Genomic DNA, 25806 nt, shown 5'->3' with positions numbered 1-25806 from the left:
TGTAAAAGAACCTGGCATCTAGGCCCCAATAAAATGGTTATTTGGAGACATGAGTTGGCCATCTTCTTGGTCAATCTGCTTTGGCTTTCCAAATAAAGTCCTATTCCTTGCCTCAACACCTCCTCTCTCATCGGCCTGCCCGGCAGCAAGCAGAGTGAGCTTGCACTCAGTAAACGGGCTTGGCTGGGTTCACCTGTGTGGTTTAGAAATGGCTGGAGACAACTTGTTTCCAGGTGTCACATTTACCAGGTTCTAACTTAACAGAAGGAAAGTTATGACCAACCTAGATAGTATATTGAAAAGCAGAGATATTACTTTGCCAACAAAGGTCCGTCTAGTCAAGGCTATGGTTTTTTCAGTGGTCATGTATAGATGTGAGAGTTGGACCATGAAGAAAGCTGAGTGCCAAAGAATTGATGCTTTTTTTTAAAACTTAAATTTATTTAATTGGAGGCTAATTACTTTACAATATTGTATTGGTTTTGCCATACATCAACATGATGCTTTTGAACTGTGGTGTTGGAGAAGACTCTTGAGAGTCCCTTGGACTGCAAGGAGATCCAACCAGTCCATTTTAAAGGAAATCAGTCCTGGGTGTTCTTTGGAGGGAATGATGCTGAAGCTGAAACTCCAATATTTTGGCCACCTCATGTGAAGAGTTGACTCATTGGAAAAGACCCTGATGCTCAGAGGGATTGGGGGCAGGAGGAGAAGGGGACGACAGAGGATGAGATGGCTGGATGGCATCACCGACTCGATGGACATGAGTTTGAGTGAACTCTGGGAGATGGTGATGGACAGGGAGGCCTGGTGTGCTGTGATTCATGGGGTCGCAAAGAGTCGGACACAACTGAGCGGCTGAACTGAACTGAACAGATTGTTAAGTCTTTGGTGTTTGGTTTTCTGGCTCAAGTGCAGCCTGTTGGAAAGAAAAGGACTTCATCTCGCAGGGATAGCTGGCCACTGCGTCCACTCCCCAGAGGCCTGGGGCTCCCGGGTGGGGGTTGCCTCCCAGGTCCCCTAGTGACAGGACAGCCAGGACCGCCTGCGCTGGCTGCCTCAGCCTGTGGCTCTGAATGAATGAGTCATTCCCTCCCGCCCTCCCGGGCGCTACCTAGGACCAGGCGGGTCCCAGAGTGAACCCGGGCCAGAGAGACCCAGGGGACCACCTTTGGCCTGTGGGGCCCACTCTCATCCCCAGCCCGGCGCTAGGTCCACACCGGTAACTCTGGGACTTGCCCCAGACAATCCGCCTGCCCCACGCTTGCACTCGGGGTGGGTGCCCGCAGATACCCTGGCCCCGGCCGGGGCGGGGGGGTCACCTCTGTCCCTCAGGTCTCTGCTGTCAGGAGGGGAAGAAGCCGCAGGGAGGTGTCGTGGGCGGGACGAGTGGCTTAATGAGTAAGCGGTTGGTCTCCGGTCACTCGCCGTCGCCCGCTGCGCAGCAGGAAACCCGGCGGAGGTGGGGCGGGGGGGCCGGGATGGGAGGAGCTGCGGGCCGGCGGGCGGGGACCCCCGGGAGGCCTGACTCCACCAGCTCCCCAGTACCTCCCGGCACAGGTCGGGCAGTCTCTGCGCGGGGAGTCTCCGTGGCCGGAGTCCAGTTTTCGGGAATCACCCTGCCGGTAAGGCGACTCGGTGCGAGGACGCGGGGCCATCGGCGGGGAGGGTGCGCGGGTAAGCTGTGCCGGGAGAGCGCACGGGGAGCGAGTGCGCGCAGCGAGCCCGGGGAGGGCGTGCTCCGAGGGGGTGCGGGGAGGGCGCGCGCGGAGGAAGTGCGGGGAGGATGTACCCTGAGGGTGTGCTGGATGAGCGCGCGCGGAGGACGTGACGGGAGGGGGTGCGGGAGGGAGGGCACTCACCCTCGCCTCCGCCACTCGGTGTCCGGGCTCCGCCAAGATGCTGGGTCCACCTGGTGCATGAGATGCGCAGTCCAAACCGAGCGAGATGGGTCCCGGGACACCTGGAGCGCCCCCTTCTTCCGAGGGGAGAGTGGAAATGACGTTTTGGAGAAGGACTGTTACCAGACATTCAGAGTTAAAATGAACTCAGGTGTGTGCGTTAGGCCAACAGATTAAGTGTCACAGGGTAAAATACTGGCGGCAAGGTGTCCGGCAGATCAAAAGAGAAAATTTTACAGTTAAAGTGTCTGACACAAATATGATTTGCACCGGGGATCGGGTCTGTTTGCCGCTCTTGTAACCGGCAGGTTGCTTTTAAGACGGGCATGTGGGGGCGCCTCCCCAGCTCTGGGGTCTGGGGCGTGTCTAGGTAAGTCAGAGTCCCCGCCCGAAGCCTTCTCCTACCCGCTCTTTCCCAGCCCTGGCCGTCTTTCGCTGTCCTCGCCAGAGGCCGGCTCTGCCTTGTGCAGTTCCCCGCGGATGGTGACTTGCAGAGAAACCCCCTCTGAAATGCAGGCTGGAATGGGGCCATATCCTGTAAGCTGGCTCCAGGCGTAGTGACTCTGCGCTCTGAACTCTGCGGCTGTTTTCCGTCCTCCCGGCTGCCTCTCCGTCTCCTTGCCCTGCCTAGCCTGGTCTCCCTTCGCACATCTTCCCCCCCTTCCTGTGTTTCCGGGTCGGAGACCTTTGATTCTATTCATTGGCTGTGACCCTGCCTTTTAAAAGATTTGCAATTTCCCTGAATAGAAAGAACCGTCGCCCAGTGGGTTTCCCACCGTGCCAACCCCTCCCAGGACTGCCTTGCCTTTCACTCGGCCTGCCTGACTCTTAGCAGAGGGCCCCCTCTCCCACTTCTGGGTCAATTCCGCCCTCCCCCCTCCCCCACCCCCGCCACCATTCCGCCCTACCCCCCCCGCCCCGCCCCCATTCCGCCTGCCTCTGCCCCCCGCCCCTCCACCTCTCAGAGGCCAAACTGATCTTTTGCAGTCTTTCTACATTCAAAGACTGCAGACTAATTCAAACAGTTTTATCAGACATGAATTACATTTTTTATTCCAGTATTCTCAACCCTGGTAGGCATTGAAGTACCACTTAAGTTGAAACAAAGTAGTTATTCTTTACATTGGCTTTTGTCCAAGTGAACTTTCTGTTGTCATAAAATTAATACAAATTCATTAAAAAAAAAAAAAACAGAACAAATATACCACAAGAAAGTGAAACTTTCAGTTTTTCTGCTTCCTAAAGATAAACCCTGAACATCTTTCTGGTCTTCCCTGCCTCCTTCCTCTCATATACACACACATTTGCTTTTGAAATATGTTCATTCAAAAAATATATAGATATATAAACGTTTACACACTAATCTATATGCCCAAAGTAATCCACCTGTCTGAATTGGATTAAATAGGTTAAAACTAAAATAAAACAGAACAACAACAAACACAAAACAAGAAAACCAAAACCAGCTGCCAGCTGGAGGGCTTTTTAATTTCGCAAGTTGGATGTAGCAGAGCTAGAGTGAGGGCCCAGTTAAGGAAGTGGCGCTGGTGGTTTAGTCACTCAGTCGTGTCTGACTCTTGCGACTGCATGGACTGTAGCCCGCCAGGCTCCTCTGTCCATGGTATTCTCCAGGCGAGAATACTGGAGTGGGTTGCTATTTTCTTCTCCAGGGGATCTTCCCGACCCAGGAATAGAACCCAGATCTCCTGCATTGCAGGCAGATTCTTTTCTATCTGAGCTGAGGGACGCCCCTGTAGGGAAGGGGTGGGGTCAAACTAGGTTACATCCTGTCTCACAGAACAACAGGCAATGGAGAAATTGAAACACTCTCTGGACAGGCCTCAGTTAGGAACCAGAGTGAGAGTTTCAGAACCTTTGAGTCTCTTCACTGATGGTTGGCAAGAAGGTGAGTGATGGCCTCCTGTATCTCATGTGGAAATGTTGGCAAGCTCTTGGCTCCCAGTCCACCAGTGCTGAATAGAAAGATGGAGACAGTTTGGAGGAAATAGAAGTGACTTTATTCCGTTTGCTGGGCAAGGGGTAGAACACAGCAGGCTAGCACCTCAGGTACTATGCCTCGCTTCTAGCAGAACCGAGAGACTTTATAGCCTGGGTCTCATCATCTAGGGTAGATGATAAGGCTCAGAGTGATGAAGGTCTCACCTCCTTGCATTATTTCAAAACAGTCACAGCTGGCGACAGGCTGCCTGGTAATTGGGTCCATTTGTCTCTGGGTTATGAGCTTCCCTGCTGGCTCAGCTGGTAAAGAATCTGCCTGCAATGCGGGAGACCTGGGTTCAATCCTTGGGTTGGGAAGACCCCTTGTAGAAAGGGAAAGGCTACCCACTCCAGTATTCTGGCCTGGAGAATTCCATGGACTATATAGTCCAGTCAGTCAATCAGTCAGTTCAGTCACTCAGTCATGCCTGACTCTTTGCGACCCCACGGACTGCAGCACACCAGGCCTCCCTGTCCATCACCAACTCCAGGAGTTTACTCAAACTCGTGTCCATTGAGTCAGTGATGCCATCCAACCATCTCATCCTCTGTCGTCCCCTTCTCCTCCCGCCCTCAATCTTTCCCAGCATCAGGGTCTTTTCCAACCAGTCAGTTATTTGCATCAGCTGGCCAAAATATTGGAGTTTCAGCTTTAGCATCAGTCCTTCCTATGAATATTCAGGACTCATTTCCTTTAGGATGGACTGGTTGGATCTCCTTGCAGTCCAACGGATTCTCAAGAGTCTTCTCCAACACCACAGTTCAAAAGCATCAATTCTTCGGTGCTCAGCTTTCTTTATAGTTCAATTTTCATATCCATACACGACTACTGGGAAAACCATAGCTTTGACTAGATGGACCTTTGTCAGCAAAGTAATGTGTCTACTTTTTAATGTGGTGCCTAGATTGGTCATAACTTTTCTTCTAAGGAGCAAGCATCGTTTAATTTCATGACTGCAGTGATTTTGGAGCCCAAGAAAATAGTCTCTCATTGTTTCCCCTTCTATTTGCCATGAAGTGATGGGATCTGATGCCATGATCTTAGTTTTTTGAATGTTGAGTTTTAAGTCAAATTTTTCACTTCGTTTTTTTCACTTTCTTCTATTTCTTCCTTAAGGGTGGTGTCATCCACATATCTGAGGTTATTGATATTTCTCCTAGCGATCTTGATTCCAGCTTGTGCTTCATCCAGCCCAGCATTTCTCATGATGTCCTCTGCATATAAGTTAAACAAGCAGGGTGACAGTATACAGCCTTTTTACCAATTTGGAACCAGTCTGTTGTTCCATGTCCAGTTCAAACTGTTGCTTCCTGACCTGCATACAGATTTCTCAGGAGGCTGGTCAGGTGGTCTGGTATTCCCGTCTCTTTAAGAATTTTCCACAATTTGTGGTGATCCACACAGTCAAAGGCTTTGGCATAGTTAATAGAGCAGAAGTAGATTTTTTCTGGAATTCTCTTGCTTTTTCGATAATCCAACTGATGTTGACAATTTGATCTCTGGTTCCTCTGCCTTTTCTAAATCCAGCTTGAACATCTGGAAGTTAATGGTTCAGATACTGCTGAAGCCTGGCTTGGAGAATTTTGAGCATTACTTTACTAGCATGTAAGATGAGTGCAATTGTGCGGTTGTTTGAGCATTCTTTGGCATTGCCTTTCTTTGGGATTGGAATGAAAACTGACCTTTTCCAGTCCTGTGGCCACTGCTGAGTTTTCCGAATTTGCTGGCATATTGAGTGCAGCACTTTCACAGCATCTTCTTTTTAGGATTTGAAATAGCTCAACTGGAATTCCATCACCTCCACTAGCTTTGTTCATAGTGATGCTTTCTAAGGCCCACTTGGCTTTTGCATTCCAGGATGTGTGGCTCTAGAGAGTGATCACACCATCGTGATTATCTGGGTTGTGAAAATCTTTTTTGTACAATTCTTCCGTATATTCTTGCCACCTCTTCTTAATATCTTCTGCTTTCGTTAGGTCCATACCATTTCTGTCCTTTATCAAGCCCATCTTTGCATGAAATGTTCCCTTGGTATCTCTAATTTTCTTGAAGAGATCTGTAGTCTTTCCCATTCTGTTGTTTTCCTCTATTTCTTTGCATTGATCACTGAGGAAGTCTTTTTTTGTCCTTGCTATTCTTTGGAACTCTGCATTCAGATGCTTATATCTTTCCTTTTTTACTTTGCCTTTGCTTCTCTGCTTTTCACAGCTATTTGTAAGGCCTCCCCAGACAGCCATTTTGCTTTTTTGCATTTCTTTTTCTTGGGGATGGTCTTGATCCCTGCCTCTTGTACAATGTCACGAACCTCCGTCCATAGTTCATCAGGCACTCTATCAGATCTAGTCCCTTAAATCTATTTCTCACTTCCACTGTACGATCATAAGGGATTTGATTTAGTAACACGTTTGGAAGTCCCAAGGTTCAGGCATGTAAAGGCTTTCAGGACCTCAAAGTCTTGAGCTCAGTATAGTTGTTAGGTAACAATGGCTTATTCTGGAGCCCTTTGTGTGGCTCTCGTATGAAAGCCTCTGACTGTCATTCACTGCATCCAAGATTTCAGAGCCCCCAGTCACCTCCAGGATGGGGTCACGTTGGTGGTGATACTGGCCACCCTTGTGCCTGGTCCCGGATCAGTGCCCAATCCACCCTTCTCCACCCTGAGCCCGCTGAGCTCTGCATCCTCCACATGTCTCATGGGCTTCAGGTCTCCTCGCTGTGAATTCTGTTTGTCCTGTCCTCTCTCTGCTGCACCTTTTCCTGGCTATTTCTAGGAATCCGGGATCATTAAGAAGCAACTCGTTCCTCACGCTGAACTAGAGAAGTCTGTGCCTTTACCCGGCTCTCCCTAGGCCAACAGGCATTGGAGTTCACATTCACACATGTTTACTACACTGGTCTCAGAGTCCTGCATCTTGTTCTCTCTCTACAGATCACACACAACACGTGCTGATACTAACCTTAACAGGTACACCTGTTGGTGATTTTACTGAATGGCTAATGAGTGCAATTCTTAGCACCTTCTGCTATCTTACAGATAAATAGAAAGGCATTGTAGTTGTTCAGTTGCTAAGTCGTGTCCAACTCTTTGTGACCCCATGGACTGCAGCACACCAGACCTCCCTGTGCTTCACCATCTCCCAGAATTTGCTGAAGCTCATGCTCACTTAGTTGGTGATGATATCCAACCATCTCATCCTCTGTCACCCCCTTCAATTTTTCCCAGCATCTGGGTCTTTTCTATGAGTCCGCTCTTCGAGGCAGGTGGGCAAAGTATTGGAGTTATAGCTTTATCATCAGTCCTTCCAATGAATATTCAGAGTTGATTTCCTTTAGGATTGACTTGCTTAATCTCTCGACTGTCCAAGGACTCTGAAGAGTCTTCTCCAACACCACAGCTGGGAAGCATCAATTCTTTGGCACTCAGCCTTTTTTATGGTTCAGCTCACATTTGTGCATGACTACTGGAAAAACCATAGCTTTGACTATATGGACTTTTGTCAGCAAAGTGATGTCTCTGCTATTTAATATGCTGTTTAGGTTTATCATAGCTTTCCTTCCAAGAAGGAAGCATCTTTTAATTCCATGGCTGCAGTCACTGTCCACAGTGATTTTGGAGCCCAAGAAAATAATCAGGCTTTAGCATAGTGAGTGAAGCAGAAGTAGATGTTTTTTTTCTGGAATTCTCTTGCCTGTTTTCTATGACCCAACAAATGTTGGCAATTTGATCTCTCTGTTCCTCTGCCACTTCTAAATCCATCTTGTACATCTGGAAGTTTTCCATTCACGTACTGCTGAAGCCTAGCTTGAAGGGTTTTGAGCATTACCTTGCTAGCATGTGAAATGAACACAATTATATGGTAGTTTGAACCTTCTTTGGCTTTGCCCTTCTTTGGGATGAAAGCTGCTGACCTTTTCCAGTCCTATGGTCAGTGCTGGGTTTTCCAAATTTGCTGGCATATTGAGTGCAGAACTTTAACAGCATCATCTTTTAGAATTTTAAATAGCTCATGTAGAATTCTATCACCTCCACTAGCTTTGTTCGTAGTAATATTTCCTAAGGCCCACTTGACTTCACACACCAGGATGTCTGGCTCTAGGTGAGTGACCACACCATCATGGTTATCTGGGTCATTAAAACCTTTTTTGTATTGTTTTCTGTATTCTTGCCACCTCTTGTTAATCTCTTCTGCTTCTGTTAAGTCCTTGCCATTTCTGTCCTTTTTTTGAGCCCATCTTTGCATGAAATGTTCCCTTGGTATCTCCAATTTTCTTGAGATCTATAGTCTTTCCCATTCTATTGTTTTCCTCTACTTTGCATTGTTCACTTAAGGGCTTCTTATCTCTCCTGTCTGGAACTCTGCATTCAGATGGGTATATCTTTCCCTTCCTCCCTTGCCTTTTGCTTCTAAGTTACTAAAAAGGTGAAGTAAAAGTATGAGGCAAGTGCCTGAATTCCCCCTGACGTTGCCACTCCGGCCACAGCTGTATTGGGTGAATAGGGGTGGGCAGGACTGGGTGGCACCTCTTGTGGGTGGACAGCACTGTGGTGCTGATTCAGTGCTGGGGTTTGTGCAAGTTAGTGTTTCTCTGCTAAGGAGGAAATGAAGTGAGTGCTGCATAAGTATTGACCTGGGGTGATGCCCAGGCTGAACATCAGCTGTACAACATCAAGGGTGTGTCCTTAGGAAATACATAAGCATACTGTCTGTTGGAGGAAACAGGTGCATGATAGCATTAATTCAGTAAAGCAAATGAAAAAGCAGTTGTCAAAAATGTTCCCTAAATTCTCTGAATGAGCTTGCCTATGATGACTTCTAGTTACACTGCACAAAGGCTTCCCTGGCGACTCAGATGGTAAAGACTCCCTACAGTGCAGGAGATGTGGGTTCTATCCCTGGGTTGGGAAGATCCCCTGGAGAAGGAAATCGCAACCCACTCCAGTATTCTTGCCTGGAAAATCCCACGGGCAAAGGAGCCTGGCAGGCTACAGGCCATAGTGTTGCAAAGAGTCGGACACGACTGTGTGACTTACACTTCCAATGCTCTTTAAGTTGTGACCTGAGTTGAACCGACTGCAGTGGACCCTGGAGGGCTCCCTCTCTCTCTGTCTGCATTAAACCCCAGGGGGAAAGACTTTGGTCTCGATGGTGAAGGGCCTATTTTCTGATTCCTTTGATGGTTGGAAAAAAATAATTCATCTTCTTGACAAAAAACAACACCACACAACTTAAAAGTTGGGAATTAAGTTTTGTTTGATGTCCTTACTGAGGACTTAAGTCCAGGGAACAGCCTTTCAGGTAGCTGCAAGGAATGCTCCAAAGAGGTAAAACTGGACCCAGGATATATAGGAGTTCTGCTGAGAGCAAAGCAAAAACCAGACATTTAAGTTGAACATCAGAAGATTACAGCCAGTCGCAGAAGCCAGACATCTCAAGTTAATGATCTCAGTGCTTTTTTGTGTGCGGGAACATATAAGAGGCTGGGTTCCTTGAAATCATTTGTCTGATGTTCATCTTAATCACTTAGGGCCAACGTCTTGTTTTTCTCCATCCTGAGTTTCCTGGGGTGCACCATGGGGATGGCTGCCTTGGCTGAGGACTTGATGGAGGCAACATTGTTTACAGCACTATCTGGTGACATCCTTTTACCCACAAGCTTCACATACACATTAAAAGATTTATTTATTTGGCTGCACCAGGTCTTAGCTGCAGCCTGTGGGATGTAGTTCCCCAACCAGAGCCCCTGCATGGGGAGCTCGAAATCTTTGCCACTGGACCACTGGGGAAGTCCCCTACACATTTTTATTAACTTGAAAATTTCTTCTGAAATTCTACTAGCATGGTTCCCTGAGTGGTTATTCTTAAGCATCACCAGGGTCTCCTTTTACAGAAATGGGGTGCTCACCTTGTTGGTGGCCTGCAGAATAAGGGTGAATCTGAGTGAGCAACCAGTCTGCCCGTGACAGCGATGTGGCTCTTGGACCCCGTGTGTTCCAGCTGGTCTAAGGGCAAGTGAATTGAGAGGGGAGGGACTTCCTTCACCCCCTCCCCATCTTTGACCTTTCAGTGGGTGGGTGGGGTGGCCATATCGTTTATCCTCCACACCCAGCTCCTTCTGAGAGTGAAATACGGCTCTGGTGGTTGTACCAGCATTCCTTAGGCAATCATGCATGCATGCTCACTCCACCTGAACATCTTAAGATATTTAATGAGGAAGTTACCAGTTACAACATTGCAAAGGCTGTAATCTTCTCAGCGAAAAGTTGGTTAAATAAAGCTTTCTTGTCAGCAAGGCTAGGCCCTGGCCCCAGGAGGAGTTGTCTTGAGGGTGGGGAGCTCACAGCCTGGAGGGGAACACACGCCTGGCACTAAACTGAGTCTAGGAAGCCTACCACACTTCAGGAAGGAGCTGAGGTCCGGGGTGGCAGAGGGCAAGGATAAGACAGAGAAAATGCATTCTCTGCTTCAAAAGCAGGGAAAGAAATGGGCTAGAGAGAAATACTAGCAAGTCCAGACAGGATGACTTCTCTGTGGCTAAGTTTCAATTCCTGGAAAATAGGGATGGATTCTCCCTGAGGACCCCTGGGGTGCCCTCTGAACTCTGTGATTCAGCTGCCGCCCCGTGGGAAGGCGCGTCTCACCCTTCCTCTTTCCCATACCCGCCTCCCCCACGTCACCCCCCGAGGAAGAGCTGGCAGACCAGAGGGGGCAGATTGCAGGATGAGGTGACTGATTCTCCATGACCCTCAGCCAGACTTCATCTCTCCGGGGACAGTGAGGGCCGTTAAGAAAGGCTGTGGGCTGGGGCTCCGGAAGACGTGTCTGTACTTACTGCAGACAATGAGTGAGATGGATCCCAGAGGGGCAGTAGCTGCTGCCTGCAGGGTGCCCGTGACGAGAGTGGCGTTTCCTGGATGCCAGACTTCTTCAGAAACTGGGCTGTCTGCATCTCATTTCACCCGTCTGTCTGCTGGATGCTGTAAAGGCAAATTATGCCCTTAGAGTTTGATCACTGAGTACAATTCTGATTGTTTTCCCCACACCATCAAGCAGTTCTCCACACCAGCTCCTACACCATCAGGGAGTCAGTCCTACCGTTGGACTCAGTTCTGACACTGTCTACCTGGGGACAGTGTCAGACCGCACAGACTAGGGGCTCAGTCCAACAATACTGTCCGCCTTCCCCCACCCCGAGCCCTGCACTTCCATCACAAGTCTGGGTTGTCACCTGGCTATGGATGGGAGGTTCCCAACAACCACCCTGCCCTGCCCACCTTGGGTGCAATCAATTTGCAATTGACTCAGGCTGCTGGGCTTCCCAGGTGGCACCAGGTTAAAGAACCCGCCTGCCAATGCAGAAGGCATAAGAGACACAGATTCGATCCCTGGGTCAGGAAGATCCTCTGCAGGAGGGCGCAGCAACATGCTCCAGTATTGCCTCGAAAATTCCATGGGCAGAGGAACCTAGTGGGCTACAGTCCATAGGGTTGCAAAGAGTCAGACATGACTGAAGTGACTTAGTACGCGTACTTGCACAGGCTGGAAATTCCTGAGAAGCGTCCTATAAATGGTAAGGGAGGATGAAGTCCAGGTGAGGAGAGACAAGGCAACTCTCCAGAAAAATCTGTGCCTAGACCCAATTATGATAATATTCTTTGGTCTTCAGCATTTTCTAAAAATGGTCAAAATTTAACTGTGCAACAGCAGCCATTGATCCTTTTCTCCAAAAGGAGACCTTCTGGATTTTCACTTGGTGGGTTTGGTTTTCTGATAAGTGGCTGGTGGGGTTCCAGGTTGAGAACCTGACCTGGGGGTGCTGGGGGTGGCTCCATGCAGCATCCGCTCACCGTGTTCACCTCTGGGAGGTCCTCAGGCTCAGCTCTGCAGTGGCAGTCTGATTGCCCAGCCCCAGTAAGATAACTGTGGTTGCCTCTCATGGACTTCCCTTCTTCTGGCTCTGAGTTGGAGCAGGGCGGTGGGTTGATCCATACCTGCCCCAGATCCTTCCCTTCGCTCCATGGCAGGCTCTGAAGAGCTGCTGCCTTTGCTTGCTCCCTTCCTGACCTGAACTGGAGGAGAGTTTAAGATTCTAGAAGGGTGAGGCAGCCCAGTGTAGTCCGCTGGGTCAGGGCTGTCTTGCCCCGGGGATCGCATGAGACGCCAGCCCACACTCTGACTTCGGGTATATTTCCGCCAGCTACTCTCTGAAGTTAGCAGCCTTCCTGGTTGTATATACGTGCCTGCATGTGACGCAGAAATGTAGGGTTCCTCTCGAAGGCGCTGGCCTTCCACAGGTTAACGTGGCCTTGCTGACAGAGCGACACTGATTCCTATTGGGAGGATTAACTAGTGTTCAAATAATTAAACAAGGAGCCCACTGGACCGTGGTGGCTCTAATGCTGAGGCAGCCCGTGTCAGCAAACTGAAATCTAAGCGATAAATGCCTCAAGGCTGCAAATTCAAAACAGTACGAACAACCGTCACACACAGCCGTCTGGGCCTCTTGCAGCCCATCAGTCACCTACTGGCTTTGCTCCCACCTTCTCTCCGTAGGTCGCTCCCCAGCTCCCTGGGTGACCACTAACTGCAATCGCTGTGCCCTCAGATGAACTCCTAAAATGTTCACTATTACCTTCTCACAGACTCTGCTGTCTTCTCCTAGGGTCCTGCCTCAGCTGAGGGAATGGCCTCCACCGCGGCTGAAACGGAGAAGCGGGAAGATCACAAGTAAGGTGACCTGCGTGCTGCCCGGCCTAGGCTGGTGGGGATGACCTTCAGTTTCTAGGAGCTGAGGCGCGTGGACACCTTGGTTCTTGGGTCTGAGCCTGAGCGGGGTCTGGGGGACTGAACGCTGGGTTGGCTGGCAGCTGAGCTGGCTGAGAACGCCTGGCACCTCGTGCTGGGCACGGCTTGTAGCCTTGGGGTGTTTGTCCCTCAAGGATGCAAGCTCTCAGACCTGTATCCAGTGAGGTTTCCTTACTCCTGGACACTCTTTTTTTTTTGCGAGCTAAGTTTTATTTGGGGCAAAAAGAGGACTGCAGCCTGGAAGGCAGCACCTCAGATAGCTCTGAGAGGCAGCTCCAAAGAGGCAGTTGGGGAAGGTCAATACATAAGATTTGGGGGAAGGGGGAGCTCCATGGAATCCAGCAATTACTTTACAAGAGGCTTTCTCCTCTTGGACACTTTCTGAGTCACAGTCCCTGCTGCCCTCCCAGCTCTCTTGGTTCTGACTTTCAAATACTTTCCTTATTTCTTTGCAGCTGTTCATTATCCACTGTGTGATTCGCATGGCCGCTCTTTTATGTATATTAGTGCATTGCTGGTATTGATGCAAAAAAATTAATAGTCAATCTGAGAAAAAAATGGAAGATTATATACCAGTTAGCCTGAGAATTATAATGCAGGAGATGGTTTTTCAAAAAGCTGTAAGGACTGTTTTGCCCAAAAGAGGTCAATGGTTTTGAGACAAAGTGTAGTAACACCAAATGATGTATTACTGGGACTCCTCAGGTGGTGCTTGTGGTAAAGAATCCACCTGCCAATGCAGGAGATGTCTGAAACGGGTTCGATCTCTGGGTCGGGAAGATCCCGTGGAGAAGGGCATGGCAACCTCCTCTGGAACTCTTGCCTGGAGAATCCCATGGTCAGAGGAGCCTGGCAGGCTACAGTCCATAGGGTCACAAAGGGTCACGACTAAAGAGACTTGCCTGCATGCACGCACACACAACATATTACTGACAGTTTGCACAGTCCAGATATACATCCACAGAGCAGTGAGTCATGGGTTGTCATGACCCCTCACAAGATTAAGCAGGAAGATGACAGCTAAAAAATTTATGGCATTTTGATTCCACTTGTTTGACTTAGTATGAATACAATGCTAGATTTGTAATTTATGTATTCACTCAAAACTTTGATATAGTTCTGTGTATTTTGGCATTGGCATTACTGCTAAATGTCTAGAAAGTTGTTACCTTGGTGATTTAAAAAAATTTTAAATGAGGCTTGAAACATCCAATTCAATTTTGAGAATATAAAGAAATACTATGTTATTAAAAAAAATCCAGGAAACATGGTATACAGTATTGTTAACTAAAGTAGAGATTTTGTTTAAATCTAACAAAATTTTATGCTAGTGTGCATTGTTTTCATCCCTTAGTCAAGAGTCATGTGTTCAGTTGCATTGAGCAGCTTCAGCTGCATGCAACAAATTCTGGTAAATTCTCTTTTCATTTTTATTCTGTTACAAATATTTTCTAATTTTCCTTTTTATGGTTTCTTAGATACACACATCATTTAAAATGGATATTTAATTTCCAAATACATGGGATTTTTAAAGTATCTTTGCTGTTAATTTACATTAAATGCTTTCTTCTCTGCAATCAGCCTCTGTGTTGCTTTAGTCTCCTAACTTTACTGAGACTTCCAACGGCCAAGTCAAAGATCTCTGTCAGTGAATGTCACATTGCCCTTGAACATGTGGGTTATTTTCAGATATCTTTTGCTACTGATTTCTAACATAATTCCACAGTAATAAGAGAACAGACTCTGTATGATGCCAATACTTTTAGACCTAAAGGCCATCCAGTAAGAGAGGAGGAGCCCACCAAGTTAACCTAGGAATACTGGACAGAGGAAATTGGCCGTGAACTCAGCAGTTAGTTTGACTTTTGAAACTTAAAAATGACTGCGACCAAGGAAGAAATACCTCTGGTTTATAAGCAAAAGTGTGAGCAATTATTAAAGTAATTAGCTTACAGGCCTGGTCTGGCATCTTGGTCAGCTATCTACTTCAGATATCATAATTTTCTTGTCCTGGTCTGGCAGTATTAATCTTAATTGAAGTCTAAGGAGGCCTAATAGAGTCCCTTCCAAAATCCTTTATCTGATGTCTTTCCCACGTGTATAATCCCTTGGTTGCAGGCCATGGTGCCTGTGATCTTCATTCAAAGATAGATTACTTTAATAAGCATCAGAAACAAACTGTACAGTAATGTAGCATAGCAACAAAGAGTCATCTGAGAAATGCATCTTAGGTAGTAAATACAGACCTCAATTAATAATTATTAGATAATTAATTTTATTACCTGATCAAGCTGATGAGAAGGGAAGAGTTTCCAATTTCTGGAGAGATCAGGTAGAAAGAAAAGATATAACTGTCTCAATTCTGTTTACTAATGTGTAATTTACCAAATTTCTGTAAGTCATAATTAGCTTGAGGGGAAGAGTTTCCTTATGTCTGAAAAACGGGTCCAGTGGTTAGGACTCTGAGCCTCCAGTGAAGGGGTCATGTGTTCAGTCCCTGGTTGGGAATCTAAGGTCCCATAAGCTGCTTAGCAAGGCAAAAAACAAAATAAGCAACTCCCCCCATCAATAAATAAATGAAAACCACCGACCAGGAATTGAACCCGAGTCCTGGTAGTGAAAATGCCAAGTCCTAACCACTGGACTGCCAGGGAATTACCAAAAAGTCCTTTTTATGGAATCTTTTTGAAGATGAAGCAGTCTATAAATGACAAAGGACTTAAGATTAAAGGTCTGATTACATTATATTTGGTAAAGAAACTTGGCTATTTCTGTGACATGCAAAATTTTAACATAATAACTAGAATTATGATTATAAACATTATCAGGATGTACCAGATTCTAAGGAGTGGCATATAATTTCTAGAATATGTATATTAGTAATACTTAACCCACACAATGTAACCTAAGAATATTTACCACGACAATGCTTCCCATGTAATTTAACATACCAAATAAGCCTCATGAGTTTAACTTTACTCTCTATGAGGTGCTTCAGGGGTCCCTTCTGAAGAATCCCAAAGTCAACTTCAGGGAGAATTTGGAAAGTTTGTCAAAATAGTAAAAACATTTTAAAACACTTGGTCAAATAGGACCTTAGGTCACTGTGGAACAATACTTAATTCACTTAACCAAAGTGAAAATGCAACCTTTCAAAAGCAAATACAGCTCACTTAAAAGGCAAAGACGCACAATCCAGTAGGGAAAACGGCTCGATATTCCGAGAAAACTTTTTATCTTTTTAAACATTATAAAAAAATACTTATTCATTTTTCATTTATTTGACTGCATTGCATCTTAGTTGTGGCATGTTGGGAGCTAGTTCCCTGACCAGTGATCGAACCTGGACCCCCTACATTGGGAACGCAGCGTCTTAGCCACTGGACCACCAGGAACGTCCCTCCAAGAAAGCTTTATTCTCTTAACACAGAGAGAAAACCAAGCTTCAGTTTTGTATCAGTTACTCTTAGCAATAAAATATACTTAATTGAATTCAGTCACACCTCACTATACATAAAACTCTTTTCTCAGGATTCCCTTCTCCTAAGAAGGGCTCCTTGGGTCTCTTCTGGGAGGTTCCTCAAGAGGTCCTCTGGAGCCTCACACATGTTGGTCATCTGCTCACGTCCTAATCCCACATGGACACCTGCCCTTTTCTTCATTCCCCGCAGAGTCTTTGGCCCATTTTCAATTTGGGGGGCTGCCCCGGGAATGGCACGTGCAGAGATAACTTTACTTGAAATAGTAGGGTTGCTAGTGCTTCCAGTCATTGACAGCCAAACACACCCTGTCCCCACTGTTCTCTCCCTGACCTCTGCCCCCAAGTTGAGGACCGCGGGGGCTGATGGAGTGGGGATAGTGGAAATAAAGGCTGGAGAAGGGGACCTGGGCACCATGTCAGGTGGACACACGGCAGTGACCCCCGCTTTGGTTTCAGGCTCCCTTCCTTATCCGCCAGCCCCTTTTTTAGAAAATGTTTATTTGTATTTATTTGGCTGTGCAGCATGTAAGATCTGTCTTAGCTGGTGCATGCAGAATCTCATTACCTGACCAGGGATTGAAACCCAGGGCCTCTGCATTGGGAACATGGAGTCTTAGCCACTTACTCACCAGGGAAGTCTCTCTGCCAGTTTCTTGAGCATGCGACCCAAGACATCTGGGCCAGTTCGTCCAATAGCCATGTTTTTCCCTCCCTGCTGATAAACTCCTGGAATCAGAAGTCAGGTTTCATTCCTTTTGCATCTCACCCATTTCTTTTACAGAGTAGGTGCTCAGCGAATATTTGTTAAACAAATAAAGTGACAGAATAAAGGAAGATAAAGTCAAGTTTGAAACTGTGTGTAGGCTAGAGGAACAGTTTTCCAAGTAATGTATCTTTTACTTGTTATTTTAAAATCCTTTTGAAAAATGGAGGATAAGCTTAAAAGAATTGAATCACTGTGGTAGACCTGACTCTTACAACACTGCGAGTGAATTAGACCTCAGTAACAAAAGTAAGTCTGGGCTTGTTCTATTTGCTATTATGTGTCTAATTTACATATTTTAAAATCCTTGCTGGTCTCCAGAGTTACACCCTATTTCCTTCTCCTCTTCCTGGAATGAAAGAGGAAAGAAAGCTTTTGTATTTTGAAATAAGTGACCAAGTTTTTCTGTCATACATATCCTGTTTTGTCAGTTCCGATGCCTGCCTAGTAACGCTGCTGTTTGTAGTCTGTCCTGTGAACATCCTGAAGGAGGCCAAGAACCATAATTATAGTAAAACAATTACCTTTAAAGGAGCTGCAGATGCTGTGGTTGTGTTGCGACTTCAGAATTTCAGCTTGGCCTGGAGATTCAGAAGGCATTCAGGGAAAGCTTGGGATTTGTCCCCGCTGGATTTGGTCCCCTGGAAAGAGACCCCCTGCCCCAGGAGAGTGGGCTTGGCTGGGACTGGTTGGGGTCCAGCACAGACTGTGGCTTGGGCAGGTGGCCTCTCCTGAGTGAGACTCTCCCGTCTCTGCCTCAGGGCCGTCCTGTGAGCCAGCCATCAGCACCTCTCCTTTAGAAAAAGATCTGTCTCTCTTTAATATTTTGTTTGCATCTTAAATTTTTTTTTCACTTGATGATAATTTTTATTGACATGTCTTAACACAAAAAATAATGCATTTGCATTACAGAAAAAATGTTTGCCTCTTTTTGTATTGCTTCTCGACACTGTTGGGCTGTGAATTAACTTGGATGCCATTCTAAGGAAATAGAAGAGAAATGTGAGAAGGGAAAGGAAGACATGATGAGATGCAGAAGACAGAGGAGCAAGCGCCTTTGGTCTAGAGCCTGGTCTAGAGCGAGGACCAACGGATGCCAGGAAAACAGGGGCTAGAGACAGCAGAGGAGGTGGCCCGGGTCACTCACATTGTGGTGTTTACAAATCCCAGGATGCTTAGACCGTCTCCTCTATGGTTTTTTCTCACCGTTAGATTGAGAAGGAAATGTGATCAGTGGGTTCTGAGCAGAAAGTCTGACTCAGAAGGAAGAAATAGAAGGTCCTAATTGCTGTGAACTGGGGCCCTGTGCTGCCTCCCTCTTTGCCCCTGGCATAGGCAGCAAGCACACTTGTGTTTGGGATCCGGAAGGCACGGGTGTAGAAGGAGGTGTATCTAAGGCTGCAGATGCAATCTAGACCTCGGCATCACGTTTAAAAATAAAGTTTTATTGGAACACATCCATACCCATTGGCATGTTGTCTGGGCCACTTTGATGTGACAGTAGCAGGGTTGAGAAGAGGTGATGGAGCCCGTATGACCGTCAAGGGAAAAAGTATTTACCATTTGGTCTTTTATGGGAAATGTTTGCTGACCCCTAAGGAATGATGCTAAAGCTGCAACTCCAGTACTTTGGCCACCTCATGCGAAGAGTTGACTCACTGGAAAAGACTCTGATGCTGGGAGGGATTGGGGGCAGGAGGAGAAGGGGACGACAGAGGATGAGATGGCTGGATGGCATCACCAACTCGATGGACGTGAGTCTGAGTGAACTCCGGGAGTTGGTGATGGACAGGGAGGCCTGGCGTGCTGCAATTCGTGGGGTCGCAAAGAGTCGGACACGACTGAGCGACTGAACTGAACTGAACTGCCAGCTAGCAGTGTCCCGTCCAAGAGAAATATAATGTGAACCACACAAAATTTCAAGCAGCTGTGGAGAAAAAAACAAAATGAAAAGATGTCTTTTCTCATCACTCTCTTTGGATGTTGTACCAGTTAAGTGCTGGCTAATGACAAGGAAATGAAAAGGAAAGGCATCAGATTGGAAAAGCCATCTCTGAGTGGGAGGATTATAGGCCATTTTTTCCTTTTATTTCCATGCATATTTCCTGTGATAAGTACATTATTTTTAACACAAAGCCACATATGTTGGGTGAGCTTGAGTTGGGTGGTAACTGGCTACACTCTATATGGAGTGAATTGGCATTTTGATCTTTGTACCATTCGGTGCTCTTGTGAGTTCTGTCTGATCATCCTCTAAAACCAGCCCTGGAAGTGAAGAGGGGGTGAAGGGGAGGAGTGGGGGGAACTGAGATGGAGCAGAAGCCTCTGTAGGTTGGGATTGTCCCGCTGCTGGGTTCCACGTGCCTCGCTGGCACAGAGCGCCTCAGTGGTCCAGTTTTGGATGCTGGTTCTATAAACTGTCTCCTTTCCTGTTTTGGGACAGTGACTTGGTGCGGCTTTGCAATCCCCACATAGCAGCAATGAAGGAAGACGTCCTCTACCACTTCAGCCTCAGCACCAGCACGCACGATTTCCCAGCCATGTTTGGAGACGTGAAGGTAAAATGCTCAGGGCTTTCAATTCTTGGAATTTGTCCTAAGATCACTAATATTCTTAATGCTTCATTGAGAGACTAGAAAAGAGCAGACACTAAATCTTTTCTAGGGAACTGAGGGATAACGAGGAGGAGCAGTCACCGTGTCTGCTGTCTGTCATTTAAGATGCACATCGATTTGTTAAGCTGGTTCCTTCAATGACTTACTTGCTGAATGCAGCTTCCAGGCGCCCCTCGTCCTGAGCCTGAAGTGCCTGGGTCCAGAATTGTCCTTATAGAGGACTTTTAAAGTGGACTAAAGTTTAGGATTCTAAACTGACACAGGCCGCTGACCCTAGATCCAGGACTGCCTCATGGGATCATAAGGTCTTGACCAGGTTATGTCCCACCGGCCACCTGGTTCTTTCATGCTGTTTGTTTCAAACTGAGGGACAATTTTCCACTTTCATTCTTCCCTTAAATCTAACCTATAATTTTTTTCTAGGCTGTAGAAGTTTTCTTTTTTATGTTTAGAGACTAATAATTCTTTGATCATTGAGTCCCTAAGAGTGACTTATTTACTTGTTTTTCTTTGGTAAGCTTTCTTGTTTTGCACTTTGCAGACCGCAGGTTCTGTGTCTCTGAGATTTACTCGCTCCGTCCACAGCTACGACTGGCCCCTGACTCTTTCTCAGATTGGCCATTGGGTTCTCTGCCGGCAGGTCAAGGGCGGTTAGAGGTCCATTTTATGGACAGGCTGCTTGCACACCGAGGGTCCTGCCCCACCTTATTCCGAACCCAGGCTCCCTCTAGTGGCGCGAGCTGCTGCCCACACAGATGGATGGACCCCAGGCTGGCGTGGAGCCTGGATTTAATCTGCCCAGGAAAGGCGAGGCTGTCCTGCATTTTGTGCATCTAATTGCTTCACACTGTTGGGTCCAATAGCAGGGAGCTGAGTCCATGAACCAGTGCTTCTTAAATCTGAAGGAATGCTGGAATCACCAGGGGGCCTCCACGGCACACAAATTACTGGCTCCCCATACAGAGCAGGTCCAGGGGGAGGCCAGGGAAGGGACCTGCACTTGTAGCAAGTTCTAGGAGATGCTGCTGCAAAGGGGGCCCACTTTGAGGACCCGTGCTCCTCAGACAGGGTGTGTTCCCTCTGCTGATGGGGTTCTGTTTTCTGTCTGCAGTTTGTGTGTGTTGGAGGAAGCCCTTCCCGGATGAAAGCCTTCATCAAGTACGTGGCCATGGAGCTGGGCTTTGCCCACCCGGGTGCTGACTATCCCAACATCTGTGAGGGCACTGACCGCTACACCATGTTTAAAGTGGGCCCGGTGCTGTCGGTCAGCGTGAGTACCTGCCCTGGGCGGGGGTCAGGGCCCCCGGCTCTGCAGGCTCCCCGCCTGCCCTGCACACAGCCCGGCAGGGGGGACAGGGGTGAGGGGAGCCTGGAGCTGGGGCCTGCCTTCAGGACAGGCCAGGACGCACATGGAGACACACGTGCACGCCCACCCAGCTGTGTGCACGCAGTGAGGACCCAGGTTGGAAACCAGGAGGATCTGCCTAGACCGGGGCCCCAGGGAGAGCCAGCACCAGGACCAGGCGGCCCCTGCCCTGGCCGCCTCACAGGGACTTACATCACACACGTGTGATTCAGCAGTGAGTGAACACAGATCTCTGGTGTTTCTCGTTTCCCAGTTCTGGTTTCCTTTGTAGGCAAGAACATTAAGCAAGTGCTGCCATAGAGTAAGGCTGCCCAGAGGGTGCCCCTGCTCTGAGTAGCTGAGATGTTTGGCAGCTTCAACCACACAGCACACACCCAGGAATCAAGACGTGCTCAGATCTGGATACTAATAATCCATGGAAGCACTTCCCACATGCCAGCCTCCATGACAAACACATCCTCCAAGGACTGCTCCACCTTGGATCAGCTCCTGGTGGCTGTGACTCCAGCAGACCTCTGAAGAAGGCTGAGGGTTGGGGGTGGAGAGGCAGCAGCCTTCACAGGGTGGAGCCACGTGCCGGCCACTGAGGATGGCTGCGGCAGAGCACGTGGAGAAAGGGGAAAATGTGTGCAGGACTTCCCAGGCCAGAGGGGCTGCTCATTACCTGGCAACCGCAGGCCTCTGGTCCTCAGCTGAGATCCGTTCTTCTGGTTGTGGTGCATCAGACGGGGTCATCTGCTCAACAGCATCATGCAAGCCTTCCCCACGTAGTCATAGTTTTTAACTACGTTTTGAAGTTAATCTTCTTTACGACCACTTAGCAATGCACCACAGGGCACACAGAGACTCCACTGGAGCGTGACGCTAGTGTTTCTCCCTGGTTCTAGCACGGGATGGGCATCCCCTCCATTGCTATCATGCTGCATGAGCTCATCAAGCTGCTGTACCACGCTCGCTGCTCCGGCGTCACCCTCATCCGCATTGGCACTTCCGGTGGGATAGGTCAGTGTGCAGAGCATGACCGGGACCTTGCTGGGGGTAAGGTGGGGCATCGAGGGGACCCAGAGCTCCTACCTGGGCTGTGTCCAAGGACAGCTCAGCAGCAGCAGCAGGTGTGAAAACAAGTTTGTTTTGTTATTTATCTAGTTTTTTTTTTGGTCCAACTACTTCTCCCAACCCACACCCCAGAAATAGCTACAGAAAGCTTCCAGGCCACCCGCACGTGAAAACACATTCTTTTTGGGTTACACTCTCATGCCTTCTTGTTTGCTTGATTCTCTTTTTATTCTTTCTACTCCCTCATTTCTCTGCCTTTCTCCTTCAATTCGCTCACTCCTCCCTATTCTTGTAAGGACTGAAGTACATTATGAGAAAACCTACAGGAAACTCAAAGAGGGAAAAAAGAGATGGAATACAAAATTAAGATAAGTGTTCTTAAATTGCCTAAAAGCCCTCAGTGCTCATTGTAATTTTTTTTACCATCACAAAACGCTAAAAATTATGTTGAGTTTTAAGCCAAAGTCGTTGAAACAAACTTGTTTTATGTAAGTTGTACTGCTTTCAGATGTCCCAACTCAGGGCAGGTTTTTCTGCTGAAAAATGGGTTCTGACAATTCTCACTCCCATCAAGGAGCTGGGAGCTTCTAGGAGGCCTGGCCTCTGCATTTAATTTTGACTGTCTAGGCCTGACTTCCCCTGGATTTATGGTAATTTGAAAATTTAGGTTTCCCTGCTGTGAACAGGGCTTCTGTAGGCCCTAAATCTTCTTGATACATAGTCTCATTTTCTTTTCACTACATAGACAGATTGATAGGTAGCATCCATGTTTGCAGATTGTCATTCAAAGTTTAACGGGGTTCTCAGAAAACACCCCAATGACTAGGGAGGGCCCTGCCCACTTAGCTGTGATACTTTCCAATGCACAGGCTCTCCTTCATGCACGTGGCACCTGTGTTGCCAGAAGCTCCACCAAACTTTTCCTGAGTTCTTGCTCTGCAGGGATTTTAAAATCAATAACCAGAGAATGAATTCTGGAGGGAGTAGGGTGGGTTTTGAGTCTCCCAATATTGCTGCATAGAAATGGACAGATCAACTAAAGAGCGGCACCCCAAATCCTCAACAGCAAAGTGTGACAGGGCATCCCCCAGAATCCCAAAACAGGAAGAGTGGGTGGGTGGCGCGGGCCCCCACTCAGGAGGAAGCATGAGAAACTCGGGTTCCTGCTGGATGTGAGAGGAGAATTCTGAAATAGTCAGCGGGTATCCTGAGAGAGTGCAGGGTCTGAGGAAGAGCGGCTGACCCTGGAGGAGGGCTGCACCCTCCAAACTGAGGCCTGAAGCGGCTGGAAAGTCCTGCACCATGAATTCATGAAAGCTACCATCTGAGGGTTCTTCCAGGTCCACACTTGGGGTGGGGAGACACTTGAGGAGTGTCTGTTGAAGCAGCAAGGAAAGTCCAGATGCACACACAGTGGGGTGAGCAGAGCCAGAGCTTGAGGATTGGTCATATTTTTTAATGTTCCATGAAAGCAGCTGATATGGGGGCGAGGGCGTGGAGCCCTGGAACAGCTCTCGTGGCTTCTTCCTCCTTAATGTCTAGGAAAACCAATATCCCATTAAAGCAAGTAGTGGTAGGAAATGCTAATGGTCAAATCTCAAGCAAAGTTATTAAAAGTCCAAAGACGGAGGAGCAGAATAATGTTGCTACAAATGTGGAAACGCCCAGGGAGGCACAGAAAGCAGATCCTCACCAGGAGTCACTCGTGGAGGGAAGCCAGGGCATCAGGGGCTGGTGGCCACAGGAACCAGTTTTGGGGAGCCTGGGAATTCCTTACACTATTCTTGCCTACTTTTGTTTTACTCAAAACCTTAAATACTTAAAAAAAAAAGTACAGAACAGGGACCAGCTGAATACTTGCTGGTAAAGGGAGCCCCAAAGAGTTCCAGCAGCAACTGTTAAGATGCTGCTCAGTGGGGTGCAGAGGCCCAGTCAGTTTCACTTTCTTTTTGGCACTTTTCCATATTTTCTGTATCCTCTACCCATTCGTTTCTTTTACCAGCAGGAAAAATAAATCTGGTGTCGAAACGGGGTCCTTACCTATTTCTTTTTAGGGCCTGACTGACCTTTCAGTGTTCCTGTGCATGGACCAGGCCCTTCCCTTCCCGACCCCCTGCCTTCCTTCCTTCAGGTCTGGAGCCCGGCTCGGTGGTCATCACCCGGCAGGCAGTAGACCCGTGCTTTAAGCCGGAGTTTGAGCAGATTGTCCTTGGGAAGCGAGAGGTTCGGAACACGGACCTGGACGAACAGCTGGTGCAGGAGCTGGCACGCTGCTCCGCAGACCTCGGCGAGTTCCCCACAGTCGTGGGCAACACCATGTGCACCCTGGACTTCTACGAGGGTGAGCGGCGCTCTGGCCTCCTGCTGGGGGTCTGCCACCGACGTGCGCTTGCTTCGCCTGATTTCCACTGCGGGCCGGATGCTGGAGGGCAAGCGGGCCGGGTGGGCTTGAAACCACCTCTGTGTTTGGGGAGTGGGGTGGGCGTGCAGTGGGTGTTTACTGCGTGCCCGTGCCGAGTGCTCCACGGTTTTCCAGGGCAAGGCCGCCTGGACGGGGCGCTCTGCTCCTACACCGAAAAGGACAAGCAGGAATACCTGCGGGCAGCCTACGCGGCCGGCATCCGCAACATCGAGATGGAGGCGACGGTCTTCGCCGCCATGTGCAACGCCTGCGGCCTCCGAGGTGGGATCCTTAGGCCGCCACCCCCACCCCCACCCTGCTGAACCCCCTGCTTCTCCCCACTCCTCACCCGAGTCCTCCCGGGACTACCTGCCTGCCCTGCCCCTCAAGGCATGCTTCTGTGCTCTTCAGATTGACACGCGCTGCAAAGTAGGATCCGCAGTGTCTCTGCTGGGACTCAGGTGCCACTAAGGGGCCAGAAAGATGAGAAAGCCCGCCCTTTGCTCAGGGCGGGCTTCGCTGCCAACTGTCCAGTGAATCTGGCCCTCAGAGCTCCTGGGATTTCTGACTCGTAGTTCCTGGCCTCAGCCCTCCAGGCCCAGCTCTGCTTCCAGAAATCCTCCCGTCCCTGTTGTCTCATCACCCGGCCTTTCAAGGCAGTACAGGGGCCCGAGCTGGTCCTGGGGTTGGCTGAGGGAATCTTTGGGATGCAAAGGCAGCTGGAGGATGAGACAGTGGGACAGGGTGCTCTGCATCCCAGACCTTCTCGGGAGGAGTGGAGGCTGGTCTCCTGGGATTAAGCTAGAAATCCCGCTGTTTGTGCTGACCTGGCGTTTGCTCCCTGCAGCGGCTGTGGTGTGCGTCACCCTCCTCAACCGCCTGGAAGGAGACCAGATCAGCAGCCCCCACGAGGTGCTGGCCGAGTACCAGCAGCGGCCCCAGCGGCTAGTAGGCCAGTTCATCAAGAAGCGCCTGATGTAGGCCTGATCCCCCAACATTTATCTAGAGGGCATTTGTGGTTCCTGCAAATAAAATTGCCACAGTCTCCTCTGTGTGACTTCCTGGATCCTTTATGCAAGAATCTAGGGAATTGATTTCAGGTCAGAGGCAAAGAAAATCCTGCCTTAGCTATGAAGATTAAAAATAATTTTTCTTTTTAATTTGTTTTTTGGCTGTTCTGGGTCTTGATTGCTGCATGGGCTTTGCTCTCCTTGTGGTGAGTGGGGGCTTCTCACTGTGGTGGCGTCTTGTGAAGCATGGGCCTTGCAGCATGCGGGCTTCAGGACATGGAGCGCTGGCTCAATGGTTGTAATGTAGGGGCTTAGCTGCTGCCAGGCAAGTGGGATCTTCCCGGATCCGGGATCTAACTTGTGTCTCCTGCATTGGCAGGCGGATTCTTGTTAAGCTACCAGGGAAGTCC

General features: G+C 48.4%; 1 protein-coding gene across 1 annotated transcript; it reads left to right on the top strand.

Annotated features, from left to right (window-relative positions):
• Positions 1-1432: 1432 nt before the first annotated feature.
• Positions 1433-25549, top strand: UPP1 (uridine phosphorylase 1). Its single transcript, XM_040260240.1, has 8 exons — positions 1433-1625; positions 12562-12626; positions 19392-19506; positions 20675-20833; positions 21817-21931; positions 24117-24326; positions 24522-24668; positions 25234-25549. The coding sequence occupies exons 1-8, from the start codon at positions 1482-1484 to the stop codon at positions 25365-25367; spliced, it is 1089 nt and encodes a 362-aa protein (XP_040116174.1). The 5' UTR covers positions 1433-1481; the 3' UTR covers positions 25368-25549.
• The last annotated feature ends 257 nt before the right edge of the window (positions 25550-25806 follow it).

This window comes from Oryx dammah, unplaced genomic scaffold (assembly GCF_014754425.2).
Source record: "Oryx dammah isolate SB20612 unplaced genomic scaffold, SCBI_Odam_1.1 HiC_scaffold_18, whole genome shotgun sequence".
Lineage (NCBI taxonomy): Eukaryota > Metazoa > Chordata > Mammalia > Artiodactyla > Bovidae > Oryx > Oryx dammah.
The sequence above is the reverse complement of the archived record's forward strand: the minus strand, read 5'-3'. Positions and strand labels throughout refer to the sequence as shown.